Source organism: Cetorhinus maximus, chromosome 8 (genome assembly GCF_964194155.1).
Source record: "Cetorhinus maximus chromosome 8, sCetMax3.hap1.1, whole genome shotgun sequence".
Lineage (NCBI taxonomy): Eukaryota > Metazoa > Chordata > Chondrichthyes > Lamniformes > Cetorhinidae > Cetorhinus > Cetorhinus maximus.
Window position 1 is genome coordinate 5742592 of NC_135886.1, and position 19260 is coordinate 5761851.

Below are 19260 nucleotides of genomic sequence, written 5' to 3' on the forward strand. Positions count from 1 at the left end.
CATCCCAGTCCATTTAAATCATTAGGAAAGTGGGTGGACAGCGAAATCAGCTGTCTGCCCACCAACCTGTCAATGGCCAAAAAACAGGTTAATTAAGATCATTAAAGACCCTGCCCGTCCAACCTTAAGGTTGGCGGACAGGCCAGGAGCTCCACTGGCGGGATGAGGTTTCATGTCCGTTTTAAAAAAGTTTAATAAAGTTTATGTCCTTTTTATTAACATGTCCCATCTCGCGTGACATTGTCATATGAGGGGGACGTGTTAATAATTTTTATATTTTTCTATTTTTAATGTTTTTTACACTGTCAGTGATCTACCTGAGACAGCAATTAGTCTCAGGGAGCAGTGTGCATGCGCGAAAGAGCGCACTTTGACAGTTGGGGATTCCCTCTACCCACCCCCCCCCCACCCCCACCCCACCCACCCTCGCACAGGAGGCGCATAATGCTTCCCGTTGGGAAGGCCGCTGGGCAGGGCCTTAATTGGCCCGCCCACTCAAAATGGAGGCGGGCCCCGTTTCGGAGGCGGAGTTCGGCTGCCTGCCCTCCGCCGAGCCGGTGGGGCCCGCCTGCCCATCGAGGTAAGAATTCTGGCCCTTGAGTTCTCTTGGTGAGGGTGGAAAGAACCCCTGGAATTTTTGTAACTTTGGGCTCTTTTATATTTCTGTGTTGCAGAGAATTACACAGAGTGTAAAGCATTCAAACAGACCACTTGGTCCATACTGGTGTTTTGGCTCTTTGTAAATCACCTCCCACCCCAATAAGTGAGTGTTACATTATTAATTTGTTCCCCTATTTATCCCATTTTTACAATACCACTATCTGAGGCACATCCGCATCTAAATAACTAGATCGATAAATAATGGCATGGTTTAATGAATGGGATTTGATGAGAGGTTTGCTGTGCCAATGGCCTGAATTTTTAGGGTGGCGGGGACTCCTGCTCTGACTGCCCCGCTGCCAGTTTACGCTCTAATGACCGTCGATTGGCATTAGGCAGGAATTCTGCCCCTCACTCGGGAGGAAGTCCCGCCTTAGAGAGTTGCCGGCCAATCAGAGTGGCTGGCAGCTCCCCAGTCCCCGCAGCAATGGCGCTGCAGTGGCTGAGAGAGGAACTGCACCCACCAAGAGGCCTGAGACCAAATCCAGGAACCAGAGGAAAAGGTAAGTGCCAGGGGCCCCAGGGTGGAGAGGGTAGGGAAGGCCTGGGGGGTTGTCTGGAGGGGGTAATTGGGGTTCCGGGGGGGCAGAGAGGTCCGGATGTCACTGGGCCTTTGGGGGGGCGGGGAAGGGGGGAGGGGGCGCTCCCAGCCAGGGCAAGGCTTCTGATGGAGGCATCTCCCCCCACCCACCACGCCAACCTCCCATCCCAGATCTAACAGACTATTTTCGGCCTTCCCCATGGTGCTTCAATCTGCCCGCCACCTAGAAATTGAGGCTGGGTGGGAAACGGCCCTTGAGTGGCCTCAGTTGCGGCAAAGGGCAGGCATCCCATCCGAGGCATTGCCAGCCCCAGCATAAAATTGCAGCAAGCTCAGGGTGGGCAGGAACCTGGAGGGAATCCCACCCCTGCAATTTCACTCTCCCCTAAACCCCCCTACCTAAAAAATACGCCAAGGGGAGCGTAAAATTCAGGCCAATGTCTTATGAACTACATTGACAATGCAATTGCCGTTAAACCTTAACAAACAGGTGATGGGTATTTGTACACCTATAAATGGGGATAAATCAAAGCAGCATATAAACGGGGATAGCTGGGACACTGAGGGTTTGGAGTAGTGTTGACTGTTGAACTAAGCCAATAAACTCTGAGTAGCAAAGAAAGCTGCTGTGTCTTAGTTTTAACTTCACCAACCGGTGTGGATCCAGTAAACACATTGCACGATTATTCTGCTTGATCAGGAATCCTGAACGAGGTTTGTAAACTATGCTGTGTAGGCCCTTTGTTTTTTTGGTGCCCGTGCTTTCATTTAAAATCCTTGCCCTTCAAATTAATTGATCCTCTTTGATGTTAAGGAGGAATTTGCTTACATCTGAACTCTTGCCCTTAGCCAAAGATTTTCATTGCTCCTCGTGCCAATGTCAGTGCACTTTTTCTTAACATATGATGTGACAAGTTCTGATTAATGTGCATTGTGTTTGGGTTCTGTTACTACTTAAGCTGTTCACTAGGACATGTATAGTGAGCAATCTGGCATTTGGGAGGAGGTGGTGGCACAGTGGTATTGTCACTGGGCTAGTAATCCAGAGACCCAGAGTAATACTCTGGGGATTGGGTGTGAATCTCACCATGGCAGATGGTGAAATTTGAATTCAATAAAAATCTGGAATTAAAAGTCTGATGCTGACCCATGAAACCATTGCCGATTGTCATAAAAACCCATCTGGTTCACTAAGCCCCTTTAGGGAAGGAAATCTGCCGTCCTTACCTGGTCTGGCCTACATGTGGCTCCAGACCCAACCAGCAATCTGGTTGACTCCTTTAATGCCCTCTGAACAAGGGCAATTAGGGATGGGCAATAAATACTGGCCTAGCCAGCGATGCCCACATCATGAACAAATAAACTAAAAATCCTCCTGTGCTGAAATTTCTATGGTTTTAAAAGCTATGTCTATTTTAAACAAGAAATTATTCTTAATAAGAAATTACTTGGTGATTTTAATATTTTTAAAACGTTTTTTTCTTGGGATCTGCATGTCGCTGGTAAGGCCAGCATTTATTGCCCATCCTTAATTGCCCTTGAGAAGGAAATGCGTCACCTTCATGAATGCTGCAGCTTGTGTAGTGTTGTTTCATTACTTTGTGGAAGCCTTAATCCATTTGCAATAAAATAAGAGGAATATCATCCAAACAGCCCCTAATGCCTAAAGTAGTTTCTAAGCTTTAATACACTGCGATCCCTACCAATCTAACGATGGCATTTTGGTTGGGATTGTGGGCTACCTAGTTAGTTATATATGTTTCCATTTGAAATTAGACTGGAGTGATAGCGACAGGGGTGAATACAAATCGGTTGGGAAATGGGGAGGGAACAGCCCAAGGGTGGTCGAGTTGGTGAGTTGATTAGTTGCAGGAGGGATTCTGTTCCTAATTCCTGGTGGTCCCAATCAGGAAGTGTCTGCTTTCTTTAACAACGTAACAGCGGGAGAAGTGGATTTGAGGGAAAGACAAATTACAAACGGAACATGCAAAATCCCCCCTTGCTGCAGCTTATGTAGATTCCTGCCGCATTTGCTGATTAAATGTTTGCTCTGACTCTGAGCTGCCAGGTTAAGCTCTTCGTTCTGAGCAGTAATCCTCTTGGTAGATAAGATGCTAATCCGGTAAAGTCGTGATGCCACCACCGGATCTCCCGGTATAGCTCCTGTTATTCCTAAATTCCCTTGGATGAAGCTTCCTGCTTGCTGCATAGTCGGCTTCAGCTGAGATCAACCTTAATAAAGTGGAACAGTTGTGCATCACTAGCTGGGCAGGATGACTTGTGAGGTCATGTCAAGTGAGCTTATTACGCATGTCGATAATACCGTGGTCTTATTGGCTTCTCAAGATAGTCAAACAACAGGGATGCTTCCTCCCTGCTACACACAAAACAAATAAGTCCTAAATAGCGTACAGTCATCTTTATGGAACAGTCTGCTGTTGCTTTTAGCCTTTAGTGCTGTGCCGAGGCTCACAACAACAACTTATTTATATTGTGCTTTTTAACGTAATAAAATGTCTTAGGATACTTCACAGGAGCATCCTATAACAAGCTATGACATTGAGACACATAGGGAGTTATTAGGTCAGATGATCGAACAATTTGACAAAGAGCTTGGTTTTAAGGAGTGTCGTAAAGGAGGAAAGTGATGTAGATTTATAATCTAGATTTAGCTGAGATTTATAGGGAAGGTATTCCAGAGTTTAGGTCTTAAAATGTGGAAGGCACAGCCACCATTGGTGGAGTGATTAAAATTGGTGATGCACAAGAGGCCAGAAACAGATGAGCACAGATATCACAGAGGATTGTGGAACTGGAGGAGTTTACAGAGATACGGTGGTAGGTGGTGGGCGGGGCTGGGGCCATGGAGGGATTTGAAATCAAGGATGAGAATTTTTAAATCAAAATTTTGCTTGACTGGGCACCAATGTACGTCATCGAGAATGGGGAACAGGACTTGGTGCAAGTAAATACATGCACAGCAGAGATTTGGATTACCTTAAGTTTATGGAGAGTAGAATGTGGGCGTCCAGGCAGGAGTGCATTAGAATGGTCAAGTCCAGGGAGAGATGGTGGTGTCGTGGTAATGTTGCTGGACTAGTAACCCAGAGGCTCAGGTGAATGCTCTGGGGGCATGTGTTCAAATCCCACCATGGCAGCTGGTAGATTTTGAATTTAATTAATAAATCTGGAATATAAAGCTCGTCTCAGTAATGGTGACCATGAAACTATCATCAATTGTTATAAAAACCCATCTGGTTCACTAATGTCCTCTAGGGAAGGAAATCTGCTGTCCTTATCTGGTCTGGCCTACATGTTAATTCAGACCCACAGCAGTGTGGATGACTCTTAACTACCCTCTAAAATGGCCTAGCATGGCGAGTTCAAGGGCAATTAGGGATGGGCAACAAATGTTGGCCTTGCCAGCAATGCCCACGTCTCAAGAAAGAATAAAAAGGAAAAAAAAAATCAAGTGGCAGGTGAGCAGAGACAATTAAAGATAAAATAAATGTTTTTCACCCTTTAGGGGCTTCTTGTACAAATATTGTTTTTGAGAAGCTGAGAAGATGTCATATCTGATACATTTCCCATCTCCTTTGTTTACTAGAACAGCTGCAGCCCAACAGAATCCCGAGTGGTCATATGAAGCCCTTTTGTCAATGCAGGTCCCGCAAAAATACAATGGTCATTCGTTGGTTGCTCCGAAAACTTTCATATCAAACTTCACCACATGACAATGATAGATGCATGATGGGATGTTCAAAATGGCTGCTGATGCCCTCTTTCTCCTTAACACCCACTGTGATAGAGTTCCATTGGGATTAGAGTAAATAATGAGGCCAAGAATGTCAATAGGTTAAGGATGGAGTCATCATTGTAAATTTGGTAGCCCTTAGTTTCTTCAACTGTCTGATATATTTAGCTATCTACTTCAAGCTTTCAGTTCATCCATTAGAGAGGATTGTGCTGATCCAACAATTCAACTATTGCTGTTAACTATTAGATCCGGATGGAATTGAATTGTTATATTTGTTTATTCTTCCAATTTTGGTGTTAATGTTTGTTGCAAAGTCAGGGCAACACCAATAAGACTGGGCGAAAGGGGGAGAAGTAGTACTAAAGACTGCAATGATTAGGATTGTCGGACTGCTAGTGTATTGAAGGTGGCAGAGATAGTTCAGGAGAAGCCCTCTTTGATGAGCTGCTCTCTGGGAGCTCTGGCAGCTAAGAGCACTAGTGGGCAATTCTACTTCTGTTGCCCCAAGTGGTGATAAGACCTGGCATGTGACAAGAACTCTCCAAAGTTATGGACTATGCAGCAGATGACCACAAATCCAAATACCCACTCAGGACTGTGCTGCACAGTTCATTCGGAACAAATTTGGCAGCAGAAATATTACTTGAGCATGCCCTTTGTGTGCCTGCCGATGCTTTTGGTGGTAGCAGGGCTCTCATCGTAGACCTGGGGCTCTGCCAGGTTCCTGACAGAAGTTATGAGTCTGAAGTCTTCATCACCCAGTGGCCAGCCCATAACCTGACGGCCTTGTTGGCATAAAGGCAAAGAGGATTGGCACTGGATAAATGAATTGTGATTGCTGCTGGGAAACCAGGCACAGAGCTACATGTTGTGTTGTGTATGACTGCAAACAAGCTGGGTGTTGAGGGAGTCAACTCACTTTCTATTGACAAATATGCCAGGGTGGTGATGGGGAGCCGTCAATGGCATCTTACGCCCGGGGACGACCCCAAGCCTAGAGCTCTCTTCTACCATTTCACTCTGTCCAGTATGAAAGAGATATAGCTGTTCCTCCTGGCATAGAGAGCCTCAGTAACCTTCCTTATATAGCGATGGTCTGCAAAGTGTAAGGTGCCATTGGTGTCACAAGCTGCCTGGAAGGAGCCTGTGGCATGAAAAGTAAGGGTCATGGTGACTGTGACAGCTCTGGGCAGGTCTGTCAATGTCCTGACCTGATGCTCGGGTTGTGGCAGCAGGTGTCATAGCTCATGGAATGGCCTCTTATGGTGAAGCTAAGGGGACTCAGACATAGATGTGCAGATGGGAGGTGTGCTGACTGAATACCCACTGTGCGCATGGCCTCCTGCTTAATTGCCCTCTTCTCCATCATCAGGACAAAAGCAAGAATGCCAAATTTCAAATGATCACAACAATTTATACAATAATGCGCCTCTCTTCCTTTAAATCTTTCAGTATGCTCCCTCAAACTTCATTCTTTAGTCTGAAACGGGCCCAGGAGGGAATTGTCCCAGATTTGCACAAAGTGCGGTAGTGGGTGGGAGAGGATATCTAACTGGCTGACCACAATGGCGGGTTTTCATGGTTAATCGCCCTAATCCCACCTCATTAGTCATGCATTCCCAGGAAAAACACTGTTTCGCAGGTGGGAGGTCTCCGATTCTCCTGCCACTCCATCACCTCGCCGCTTCTTCACACTGGGTGGCATATTTAAAGTGCAGCCGGGCGCACATCTCTCAGTGCCTCCAGCAGGACTGCTGCACAGAAGACACGGCCCCGAAAGGCTTGAAGATGGCAGCTCTCCCGATGCATCCCTGGAACGCCTTTTGGATGCCATGGAGGCCCGCTGTGATGTCCTCTATGCCCCCGCTCTGGCCAGAGAAGGGGCAGCATCGTCACCAAGCTGGCTTGGGAGGCAGTGGCAGTGGTGGTCAGTGCCATTGCTGCCCACAAGAGGTTGGCCATCCAGTGCAGAAAGAGGATGAATGATCTCATCCGTGCCGCCGGGGTAAGGTGGCCATCTCATCACTCTAAACTCACACACTCACAAGCCCATCACACATCCACAAGGATCTCACACCTCAAGGGTCAACACCACAAGCTCTAAACACACCCTCACATCTCCATCAGGCTCATATCCTCTGGAGCTCGCGTCCTCATCCCATCCATGGCTCTGCTCACCACACGAACACTCCACGCACTGCCATGTGTCCTGCTTACACCCTCTCCATCCGTTTTCATGCAGGAGAAGCTGGCTCACAACAGCAGGGAGAGGTCCCAAACCGGGGGTGGAGTGGCCCACATTAGGCCCCTCACTCACTTTGAGGAGTGTGCCATTGTGCTCGCTGGCGAGGCCGTGGACCGTGCCTGTGGACCATGATGGTGAAATTGGCAGCGAAGAGTCATGTGAGGATCCTGCACCCCATCATCCCTCTCTCAATGCAACTGTGAGTGTCTCTCTCCTGCTTTTGACTCCTCTGCCACGCACTCATTATCTCTACTTTGGTTCACAGGGAGCTCTGCCAAGTGACCGACACCCTCAGCCAGCCAGTCCCTCAACTCCATCCAGGTCCGCACCTCCAGCCAAGAGGACACCAACTCCTTTGAAGTGCTGGAAATAAGCAGCCTGGAAGACCTGTCACAGCGCTTACCCACACCCTCCACCAGCGCAGAGACACACACCTCAATGGGACTGAGAACTAGAACAGGCTTGGAATCAGGTGGTCACTGCACGGACACGTGTCCGCAGCAGGAGGAGGCAGGTTCAACCGAGCTCCCCGGCACTCAGAGGGCTGCTCAGCAAGGGGCATCCGTGAGGTCCGAGTCAGATGACGAGCCTCTGGATTTGACCTTCTCCTGCTTCTAATTCAAATGTTTGTAATAATTTCTGGTCACAGGTGGCTGCACGGGTGAACATATTTTGCCACTTTATAATTGGAAAATATATTCACTTTCACTGAAAAATGTGTAATGGTGTCTTTCAGCTTCACTTACAGGTTTTGTGAGACCTCCCCCTGCCTCTGCCCACCAGCAGCTCAGCTGCACAGAGCCGGCCCACAAGTGATTCTGGAGGGAGAAGTGTGTGTCTGGCAGGGCCTTTCAGAGCCTTGTGCGAGCTCTCTCCCACGCAGGCGGAGCCCTCCTCCATCACACTCATCTCAATATCCCGAGGATTTTCAATGCTGTCTGCTGGGGTTCGCTTTCAGTTGTCCATCTGAGCTGATCCGCACCTCCACCCGCCCACAGACCATACTCCCATGCAGCACCTACACAAGGCTCCTTTCGCTTTCAATTTTGCAAGATGGTTGTAGTGAAGTATGTCATCAGTGCCCCCATCCTTTCCCCTCCCTCAGCCACCCATGTCCTGTTCCCCATCACTGTTGACCCCCCGGCATCACCGTCCACTTTCCCACCATCACCTACCAGCCAGAACCCTTCTCTTTCCAGGATGTCCAGGCAGATGTGCACGTTCCCTACCTTCCCGAAAATCCCACCCCCAACCACATTGACCTCCCAACCTCCTCCTTCCCACCCCCAGGGTGTGTGTCTGCCTCTGAGTCCCCACCAACCACCCTCACTGTCCCTTCTACAGCTACCGTCACACCCTCACCCTCCCACTCTACCGGCTCACTCTGCCCTCTCTCATTCTCACTGTTCCCTCCTACCATGCCCACCCTCATTTCGGTCCCCAGGAAGCAGTCATCGACTCCACAAACTCCTCTCTTGTATGTTCACCTGGATATCCTCCCCCCTTACTTGTTCCTCCCCCCTTACCTGTTCCTCCACCCTTATGCCTTTCTCCCCTGGACTCCTTCCCTCCCCCAAACTCCTTCCTCTGCCGAACTCTTTCTGCCCTCCGAACTCCTTCCCCTCTCCGAGCTCCTTCCCTTACACTTTCATCCCCCTTACACCTAGTTGCCACATTCTCCCCCATTACACCCTCCTCCCCGTACCTCCTTCCCGACTCTCAACCTCAACCCCTCAACACCCTCATCCCCCCCACCAATCTCACCCCACCCGACACCATCGTTCGACCCCCCCTCCTAACCTCATCCCCCCCGGTACACATTCCTCCCCCACACCGACGATCATCTGGAACAGCCCATGGCCGAGACACTGATGTTCCGAAGGAGGCTCTCAATGGTGACCTTCCACCTTCTGTGAGCTGCTTTGCAGTGGAGCCAAGTTGATTATAAATCCACCGAGCATGCGATGCACGTGTTCCTGCAGGTAGCTGTAGGGCTCCGGCATCTTCTGCTCCTCAGGTGTCCGCTATGTGAGCAAGGCCCTGGCGGTAAGTCCCAACTTCCGCACGTCACACACTTGTCAAGATGTGTTGTGGGCCGGCCTGATTTCCTGCTGACGCGAGCGGTAAACTTGACTTGGGGGGTGATTCCGACCAGCAGGGCTTATAATGATATGCAGATGTATTAAAATTACATTCTCGACATATGTAGTGTGATGGCGGGAAAGACACCCCGCCATTGATGGGCAGAGCGGACAATCGCAAACTGGTTTCATGATGGCGTGAAGCTGATATTTGGCCTTCCCACTATGTTGTCCGCTCACACCGGCCATGACGTCCACTGCCAATGGGCAGGAAACATTCCCCCCCCCCGGTTTCTGAGTAATCAGTAAACATTTCTTCCTTCCTTATTTTTGTGAAACAAAGTAACTCCTCTTTTGTGTAATGCTTTCAGTTTTTTTTAACACGTATTTTCCTGCATTTAAAGCACAGAAAGAATTTAAACTTTAAATATCTAACAGCACTGTGGGTGTACCTACACCACATGGACTGCAGCGGTTCAAGAAGGCAGCTCACCACCCACCTTCTCAAGGGCAATTAGGGATGGGCAATAAATACAGACCTTGCCAGCAACACTCACATCCCAAGAACATATAAAAAATGTTTCCCTTTCTAGTCTCTATTTGTACTATAATATGTGTACGCTTACACTTGCAACACTTGTAATTTATTAATATTGAGGCACAAAAAGTTCAATGACTATAATAATTTCCTGTGGAGGTACTTGAACTGAAGTGCATCCACTTGGCTGTATTTAGGAAATGCTGGCTAACTCCTTGAACCTCCCCCCTCTACCATTTGAGGCTTTCTCTTGTTCAGGGCTAAGGCTCCAGGAAATTATTGGCTTAGATCTGGACACTGGTACTTCATTTACCACAATAGGACATCAATATTAAAAATTTGTGCGTGCAGCTAGACATCATCCACTCAGCTCTGGATTCATTCTGCCATCCAAGAGCTGAGAAGGGACCCCAACAGAACCAAGCATTCGTCAATCATAATTTCAGCGGTATAGGCATGGCAGCCTAAGTTGCACATACCTTTAAATACACTTAACGTTTGGAAGACTGTTTGTGTTGTATACCTCGAGGGAGATGTGAATATCAATTGCAATGTCCCTTACGGAGACAGAATAGTCTTGTTAAAACTATGGGGTGGGATTTCCTGTCTATTTGTGACCAGAGGCGCACACAATTGAGAGATAAGATCACACGGAGTTAGGGGTAATATATTAGCTTGGATAGAGGATTGGCTCACCAACAGAGAATCGGGATAAATGGGTCTTTTTCTGAATGGCAAGCTGTAACTAGTGGGGTGTCACAGGATTCGGTCTTTGTGCCCCAACTAATTACAATCCATATTAATGACTTGGATTCAGGGATAGGAGGTACTATAGCTAAATTTGCAGATGACGCCAAAATAGGTGGGAATAAGTAAGTTGCAAGGAAGAAATAAAACATTTACAAATGGATATGGACAGGTTAGGTGAATGGGCCAAAAACAAACTCTGACACAAGTGTGTTACCCATGTAATGATGCCACACCTGTCCACCGATCTCTGCACCAGAATACATCTCTGCTCAGTATAATGCCTCCACCCCCTTGCTTTCTTTGAGACCCACTGGGAGAGCAGTGTTGGTAAACCATTGTTTAGGAGGTTATGTGGTTAAAATGTCACAGTGCCCAATTGGAGAAACTGGGTTGGATTTTTACGGGGTGGGATGGGCTGAGAGGGGTGTTGAGGGGGGAGGAACACACTGTTCCCCATCCCCCCCACCCCCCCCCACACCCCCCACCTAGAAGAAAACTTGTCCAGAAACCAACAGCGATATTATGCAGCGGGCGGCCTTAAGTACCTGAGAGTGGAACTTCTGTCCCTCAGTGGAATGAAGTCCCGCTCTCGAGAGCTGCTGGCCAATCTGATTGGCCGGGAGCTCTAGCAGTGCCAACAGTGCCAGAGCTCAGCAGTGGGCGCTGCTGGGACTGCAAGAAGACCCACAGAAATCAGGCATGGACACCAGACCCAGGCAAGTGCCAGGGTTTTTGGGCAAGGAAGGATGGGGCACTCACAGGAGGGAGGGTTAAGTTGGGGTGCGATTGGGTTTTGGAGGCCAGCTGGAGAGGCACAAAGGGGAGGTATGATCTTAGGTAGGGGTGCCCCCGATGCACACAGTGAACCCTCCAAAAGATGTACCCTACCTCCTTCTCACCTTTCACCAATTTGGGTGAAAAAACAGCCTTCCTACTCATGCCCGCCTTCCACTGACCAGAATATTATGGCATTGGAGGTGGATTGAGGACCTGAAGTGGGGAATAGCTGGCCTAGTGGGTGCCTTAGCCACCCCTGTATTATGTGGTACAGGTTGGGGGTGGGCAAGAGGGCAGTGGGCTAGCTACCCAACATATTTTACCTGTCCTCCTGTTGAAAACAGGCCCACCGGGTGGGGGGAGGGGGCATAAAATCCAGCCCACTGCAGACAGGATAACACTGTAATCATTGTAAGATATCGTATGTGGACGCTATTGTACCTGCTCAACAGCCTTCAGCACATTATCTAGGCTGTGCAGTACTTAGCAAGTGTTGCATTGTTGGAGGTCTTTCAGGTGAGACGTTAAATTGAGGCTCCTATGCCCGCTCAGGTAGATATTAAAGATCCCATAGCACTATTCTAAAAAGGTGCAGGTGAGTTCTCCCATTGTTCTGTCCAATATTATCCTTCAACCAGCATAACATCTAGTAACTTGTCTCAATTCTATTTGTGGATCTTTGTTGTGCACAAGTTAACTACAGCATTGCCTTACATTTCAACAATGACTACACTTCAAAAAAGAGGAGCTCCTTTGGCTGTGAACACCCTGAGATGATGAAAGGAGATTTAAGGGGAAGTACTGTATGCGGATGTCACTTTAACTTCTGAGAGATATTGTGTACATCTGATATGGCACCAATTGGAAGGATGATGTACAGGATAATATTATACCCATTTTGAGATAATATAGGCTGGTAACATTACAATGACGGAGAGATATTACTTTTGGCAACGTAGAGCATTCAATAGCAGGCACCATCATGTGTGTATGTTTCAATAGCACCATATCGTGGAACCTTTTTCCGTCCATCTGATCAAGGCCTTAACATCTCAGCTGAAGGATAATACTTCCTACAATGCAGTGCTCCCTTGGTATTGCACTAGTCAGCCAATTATGCTCCCATGAGCTCACAACCTCCTGACTCATCAGAGAGCCTGCCAACTCTACACTTTATAAGATAGTACTAGCTCATACTGTACTATTTAGAGACATTACATTCTAGATAGCACTAACCAAATAGCTACAGTTTTAAGTAACACATAGTCAGTACTCCACACATTTGGAGACACTGCAATCCAGCCAATACTTGACACGAGAATGACTAATAATACAGTATGAATAGTCATTCCCATTTCAAGTTCATACATTTAAGGTAGTAGCAAACTCAGAGGCTGTGGCAATCTAGCAGCACTGAGGGTGTACCTGTACCACGTGGACTGCAGTGGTTCAAGAAGGCGGCTCATCACTATCTTCTCAAGGGCAATTAGGGATGGGCAATAAATGTTGGCCTAGCCAGCGGCGCCCACATCCCATGAACTAAAAAGTACAAGAATACAGGATATCTCTGCACTGAACGTTCTATGTAAGACACTAAAGATAGCCATTATCATGCTTTAAAAAAATTCATTCTTGGATGTGGGAATCGCTGATAAGGCCAGTATTTACTGCCCATCGCTAGTTGCCCTAAACAATTGAACGATTTGCCAGACCACTTCTAAGGACAGTTAAGAGTCAACCACATTGGTGGAAGACAGAAGTCACTTATTGGTCAGACTTGGTAAGGACAGTTAGTTTCCTCCCTTTAAGGGCATTAGTAAACCAGTGGGGTTTTTTACATTACAGGTACAGTGGGTCTTCAAACCAGAAACCTCAGGACCAAGTCTATGCTGGATTTCGGATTTTGCCAGTTTTCGGGTCGGGTGAAGTCGCAGGTTGCCCCGGGCCACCTGGAATGTGGGAAACACAGGTGCGCAAAGTCAATCAGTAGTCAGTGTGCTGCTGTGCCAATGCTGCACCTAGCTGAACAAACCAATAAGTTATTTTACTCATCGAATAATAATTCAAATTCATGCATGCCAGATTTAAAACATGTTCGGTTTTAGGACGTCGCTGGTTTTCAGATAGCTGAATTTGAAACACGAGCTGTATGACAATCGGATAAATCCATGATCGCTTTTACTGATCCCAGTTCTTTACTCCCAGATTTTATTTCTGAACTGAATTCAGTTTTTCAACACGCCACGCTGGGAGTTGAGCTCTCGTCCTCTGGAGATGCCACATCTTTATCTGAGTGGAAGTCACTGTTTTTTTCTAGTTGAATAACACGCTTACTGTGCCTCACTCTTAATCTCTGGGAATGGATTTAGCATCAACATCTGATCATGTTACTTTGCCCGGTCCTTAGAGTATTTACAATCTCAGTGTAGGATGATTTATCAATCACTGCGCGATTAAATAGTACTTAGCTAGCGGTCTGTGTCTTCTTGGTGCATAATGGCTGTGGATGTGTGAAAGAATGAGGAAATGTGAAGCAATATCAATACTTCGGCCCGAACATAATGGTCAAAATTGTAATCAGCATAAGATAATGTTTAAATTATAGATTATAAGATGATAGAAAATTTAGTTGAAATATTTGTTTTCCAAAATGGTCTTTTCTTCCATTTTTCTTGGAGGCATTTGCTTTCAAATGTACCAATTCAGTATACGTATATTTCAATCTCTGCTCTGAAGACTGGAATGCTCATTCTAACCCTGCAGAATGGCGCAGTACTGAGGGAGTGCTGCATTGTTAGAGGTGCTGTTTCCCAGATGAAGCATTAAATCCAGGCCCAGTCTGTTTGCTTAAGTGAAAGTTAAAGATCCCATGGCACAGTTTGAATAAGAACAAGGTGCCCACACCAAAATTCTTCTTTCAACCACCACCAAAAAACAGACTAACTACCGTTGTTCTGTTACTGTCTGTGGAATCATGCTATGCACAAAATAGCTGTCACACTTATGAATATTAAAACAGTCACTTCACTTCAGAAGTAATTAATTATACATGAAATGCTTAGAGATGTTTTAGAAAGGCACAATATAAATGCTCGTCTTACTATGTACGTTATACAGCACTGTGGGTGTACCTACACCACATGGACTGCAACGGTTCAAGAAGGTGGCTCACCACCACCTTCTCAAGGGCAATTCAAGATGGGCAATAAATACTGGTCCAGCCAGTGATGCCCACATCCAATGAAAGAATTTAAAAAAAACATATATCTCATGAGGTAACGAGTAGGTTAGACAAAGGAGAGCCAATGGATGTTATCTACTTGGACTTCCAGAAGGCCTTTGACAAGGTGCCGCACAGGAGGCTGCTCAGTGAGATAAGAGTCCATGGTGTTAGAGGCAAGGTACTAGCATGGATAGAAGATTGGCTGTCTGGCAGGAGGCAGACAGGGGGGATAAGGGGGTCCTTCTCAGGATGGCGGCCGGTGACTAGTGGAGTTCTGCAGGGGTCAGTGTTGGGACCACAACTTTTCACTTTATACATTAATGATCTAGATGAAGGAACTGAGGACATACTGGTTAAGTTTGCAGATGATACAAAGATAGGTGGAGGGACAGGTAGTATTCAGGAGGCGGGGAGGCTGCAGAAGGATTTGGACAGGTTAGGAGAATGGGCAAAGAAGTGGCAGATGGAATACAACGTGGGGAAGTGTGAGGTCATGCACTTTGGTAGGAAGAATAGAGGCATAGACTATTTTCTAAATGGGGAGAGAATTCAGAAATCTGGAGTGCAAAGGGACTTGGGAGTCCTAGTCCAGGATTCTCTTAAGGTTAACTTGCAGGTTGAGTCGGTAGTTAAGAAGGCAAATGCAATGTTGGCATTTATTTTGAGAGGACTAGAATATAAAAGCAGGGATGTGCTTCTGAGGCTTTATAAGGCTCTGGTCAGACCACATTTAGAATATTGTGAGCAATTTTGGGCCCCTCTCAGGAAGGATGCACTGGCCCTGGAGAGGGTCCAGAGGAGGTTCACGAGAATGATCCCAGGAATGAAAGGCTTAACATATGAGGAACGTTTGAGGACTCTGGGTCTATACTCGATGGAGTTTAGAAGGATGAGGGGGGATCTGATTGAGACTTACAGAATACTGAAAGGCCTGGATAGAGTAGATGTGAGGAAGGTGTTTCCAAAGTAGGAGAGACTAGGACCCGAGGGCTCAGCCTCAGAGTAAAGGGAAGACCTTTTAGAACAGAGATGAGGAGAAACTTCTTTAGCCAGAGAGTGGTGAATCTATGGAATTCATTGCCACAGAAGGCTGTGGAGGCCAGGTCATTGGGTGTATTTAAGGCTGAGATAGATAGGTTCTTGATTGGTAAGGGGATCAAAGGTTACGGGGAGAAGGCGGGAGAATGGGGCTGAGAAACAAGTCATGATTTGATGGCGGAGCAGACTCGATGGGCCGAATGGCCTAATTTCTGCTCCTATGTCGTATGGTCTTATGGTCTCATTGAATGGCAGAGCAGATACGAAAGGCTAAATGGCCTGCTATTATTCCTCTATCCTGCGTCTCTTTTTATGTATCCTTATGTAACTGTACAAAATTATAAATTATACATCATCATAAGTGCTACTATGTTTCTACCTCTATGGAATGATATCCAAATAAATGCAGCGCTCTTGGTTGACTCAAATCCAATTTACTGATTTAATAAGTTTTTAAATTAGTTCAAAATGCGATACAAATCATGAAATGCTTGCAGTTATTGACAATGAATTTTATTTACCGTCCCTCAGCTACCACACTCACCACATGTCATGTCTCACACACCGTATCTCAAAATGTTAGTTTCTGATAGTGATCGCTCAAATCTACCCTTGAAAGAATGGGTTCTGCTAGTCATAGTCAAGCTTATTAACAAGACGACAATATCAACATGCCATGTGCTGCCTTTGTTTCAAGGTTACCCTGCCCTGTTCTTCCAGAGTATAAGCAAATGCATCATGGAAGGAAAGCAGGCATCTCAATAGTATAAGACCCCACAAGCTAAACACAATGGAGGTTGTTGGCCATGGAGACTACAGAACAGAAACTGACTGCAATTAGATAGATAGAACAGCATATCAGTCTTGGAGATAACAGAATGGAGCTTATCAGTCATGGGAGAAATAAAACACTTAGCTGCCAACTAAGGTTGCTAGTTACTAGTAGTAACTCACACTAAATAGAAGTCCTTCATACCTTCAGATGAATACAGTAAACCGGTCGATAGCAATGTTAAAATGGCACAGAAAGAATATATTGCAAACATATTCACTGCTGTGCTAAAAGTAGTGACTGGAAAGACTTTGTCTTTATATCGTGTCTGATCCTCATGGTACCCACAGGGCAATTGAAGGCACAGTGTTTTGATGCAAGGGTCAGCCATGGCTGAGTGATACCAATCTCACCTGAATCAACAGGTTGTGGCTTCAAGTCCCACTAGAGCCTTGAGAACAAAATCTAAGCTAACACTCCAATGTAGTTCTGAGGAAGTGCTGTCTTTCAGAGAGATATTAAACCAAGGCTCAATCGCCTCCTTGGGTGGATGAAAAATATCCCATGGCACTATTTCAAAGAAGATCAGAGGAGTTCGCTCCATGCCAATATTTGTCACTCAACGAGCTGAGTACATTAAAACAGAATATCTGGTTTTTATCACCCTGCTGTTTGTGGGATCTTGCTGTGTGCAAAAAAGCACTGCATTTCCAACCTTGCAACAAATACTACACTTCAACAATACTTCATTGTCTGTAGAGCACTTTGGAACATGCTGAAGTCATGAAAGGTGCTTTATAATTACAAATCTTCCTTAATCCAAGTTTTTTATATAAATACATTTTTTTTGAGTCTCATTCTTACCTTTTTTCCATTAGTTGAGTGGTTCTGCAATACATTTTACTGAATCACCTGCTCCCAATATTGTGGTATACTGAAGTGCAGTCATTATATGTTAAAGAATAGGCTTTTGTAACATTAAACAGCATAGCCAGTTGGTTAAAGGTATAAACAAAATAGCTCCTGAACATTGAAACAAATAACAATTTCAATGGTAAGGTAATTTACTTCATTGGATAGTTGTTCAACTTTCTTTAACATTTTGATTTAGATATTTATCCTGTGGCATCATAATTTCATATTCATTAAAAGAAAAATCAGAAAACTAATTTACTTTTGCATAATTAAAGTCAAACATTGTTAGAAATGGAAAGCTTTCATCTTTGTATTTCTACAACATGGTTTCCCTTTTAAATCTGTTTCCGATGTGAATTACCTAAAAGCAAAAGCTTTACAGTTCTGGCTTCCTTCTCTGCCTCTTCCTGTAGTTCCTTTTCCAGTTCTTTTGACCTCTTGGCTAATTCCTTGTCCTCTGCACTCGCTCCACTCCCCATTTGTGAATCTTCTCCTGATTCTAGTGCAGTAGTAGATGAAAAAGGAAAACTACTTTGCCTGTGAGTGGTTGCGCTTGACTTGGCCTCCGGCGCAAGGGAGTCTGGAGTGTCCTGCATTAGTCATTTACATGTCCCAAAACACACTCGCACACAGGCAAACTGCTATTGGAGCTTTCCTCTATGCTCTTCTGGCTTAAATACCCTTCCTCTCAGCTAATCTCTTAGTTGGAGTTTGATCAACCATCTGAATGGAGAAATCCAATTACAGCCAAAGACACGGTAAGGTCATAAGTTGGACTTCAGATGTGGTCAAACTTTCAAATGCACTGAAAAAAAAAACATTTGCAAGATAATTATGGATGGGGAAAGTCACTTAGCCCAACTTAATTCAGAATGATTCTAAATTATCCCCAGGTGCAGGATTTAAGTGATTCCAGGAATTTGCCTTCCACTAAGTCTATCTGAGAGTCTGTTCATATATTGGCCACTCCTTGTGTGAAGGACCACCCCAATATCAGTTCTGAAATGATTTTGGGCTGGTTTGAATCTGTGGTCCCTTCTGCAGTTCAATTTAAATTAGTTGTGCTAGACACATCCTTGCATAGTCCTCAAGTGTCTCATCTAAGCTGAAAAGCCAGAGTTTGGGTAGTGCTTCTTGATACCTCTGGACTCTTGACAAGAACCGGGCTCATGGATCATCTCCTCATTGTCTCCTGTGCTTCAATTCTCCTGTGTTTCTTGGCAGTCAGCATTGGAAGCAGGATTCAAGGTGAAATCTGGCCACACTCGCTATAAAATTTGATCAATGTCTCCTCAGACTTATACTCACTTTCCGTACAATAGTTACCCAGAAGTTAGAAGTGGTTTTAATTCTTCTAATTTTTTCTGGGTAACTATTGATGTCAAAACCAACTGAAGTTTGCGATCTAAATCACATTTTCGTACAGTTCCCAGTGCTGGGCAATGGCCCAAAGCAAGTTTGCACTTCCAGGGCAATTGCCGTGCAATCCTTACCTGGGAACGTCCGGAGGGGGTGACCGAGCATACCTTTGGGGTACTCACTGTTTAAGATATATCATTCAACATCCAATGGGCTTTGGATTTGTTTACTGCTCTGCATTGACTGGATTTGATTTGTGGTCTCTCTCTGCCTCATTCCTGGCGATTTAAAAAAAAATCATCATGGGACGTGGGCATCGCTGGCTGGGCCAGCACGTATTGCCCATCCCTAATTGCCCTTGAGAAGGTGGTGGTGAGCTGCCTTCTTGAACCGTTGCAGTCCATGTGGTGTAGGTACACCCGCAATGCTGTTAGGGAGGGAGTTCCAGGATTTTGACTCCGACCCAAGGATTAAGCATACATCCCAAATTTCCACATGAGGGGAAACGTGTTACAATTTTCAGTGTTAAGTTTCTTCTGCTACTCTGTCCATTTACATTATTTTGTTTGATTCATTCTGTAATTTCTGAGCCACCTCCTCCCAA

General features: G+C 45.8%; 1 protein-coding gene across 1 annotated transcript in view; it reads right to left on the minus strand.

Moving 5' to 3' along the window:
• The window catches only part of LOC144683390 (guanine nucleotide-binding protein G(t) subunit alpha-2), a 46231-nt gene extending 28290 nt beyond the window's left edge, over nucleotides 1-17941 (minus strand). The window contains exon 1 of the mRNA XM_078546349.1: nucleotides 17659-17941. Coding sequence (XP_078402475.1) covers nucleotides 17659-17893 — 235 coding nt within the window. The 5' untranslated portion in view covers nucleotides 17894-17941. The remainder of the gene's footprint in view (nucleotides 1-17658) is intronic.
• Between the last annotated feature and the right edge of the window lie 1319 nt (nucleotides 17942-19260).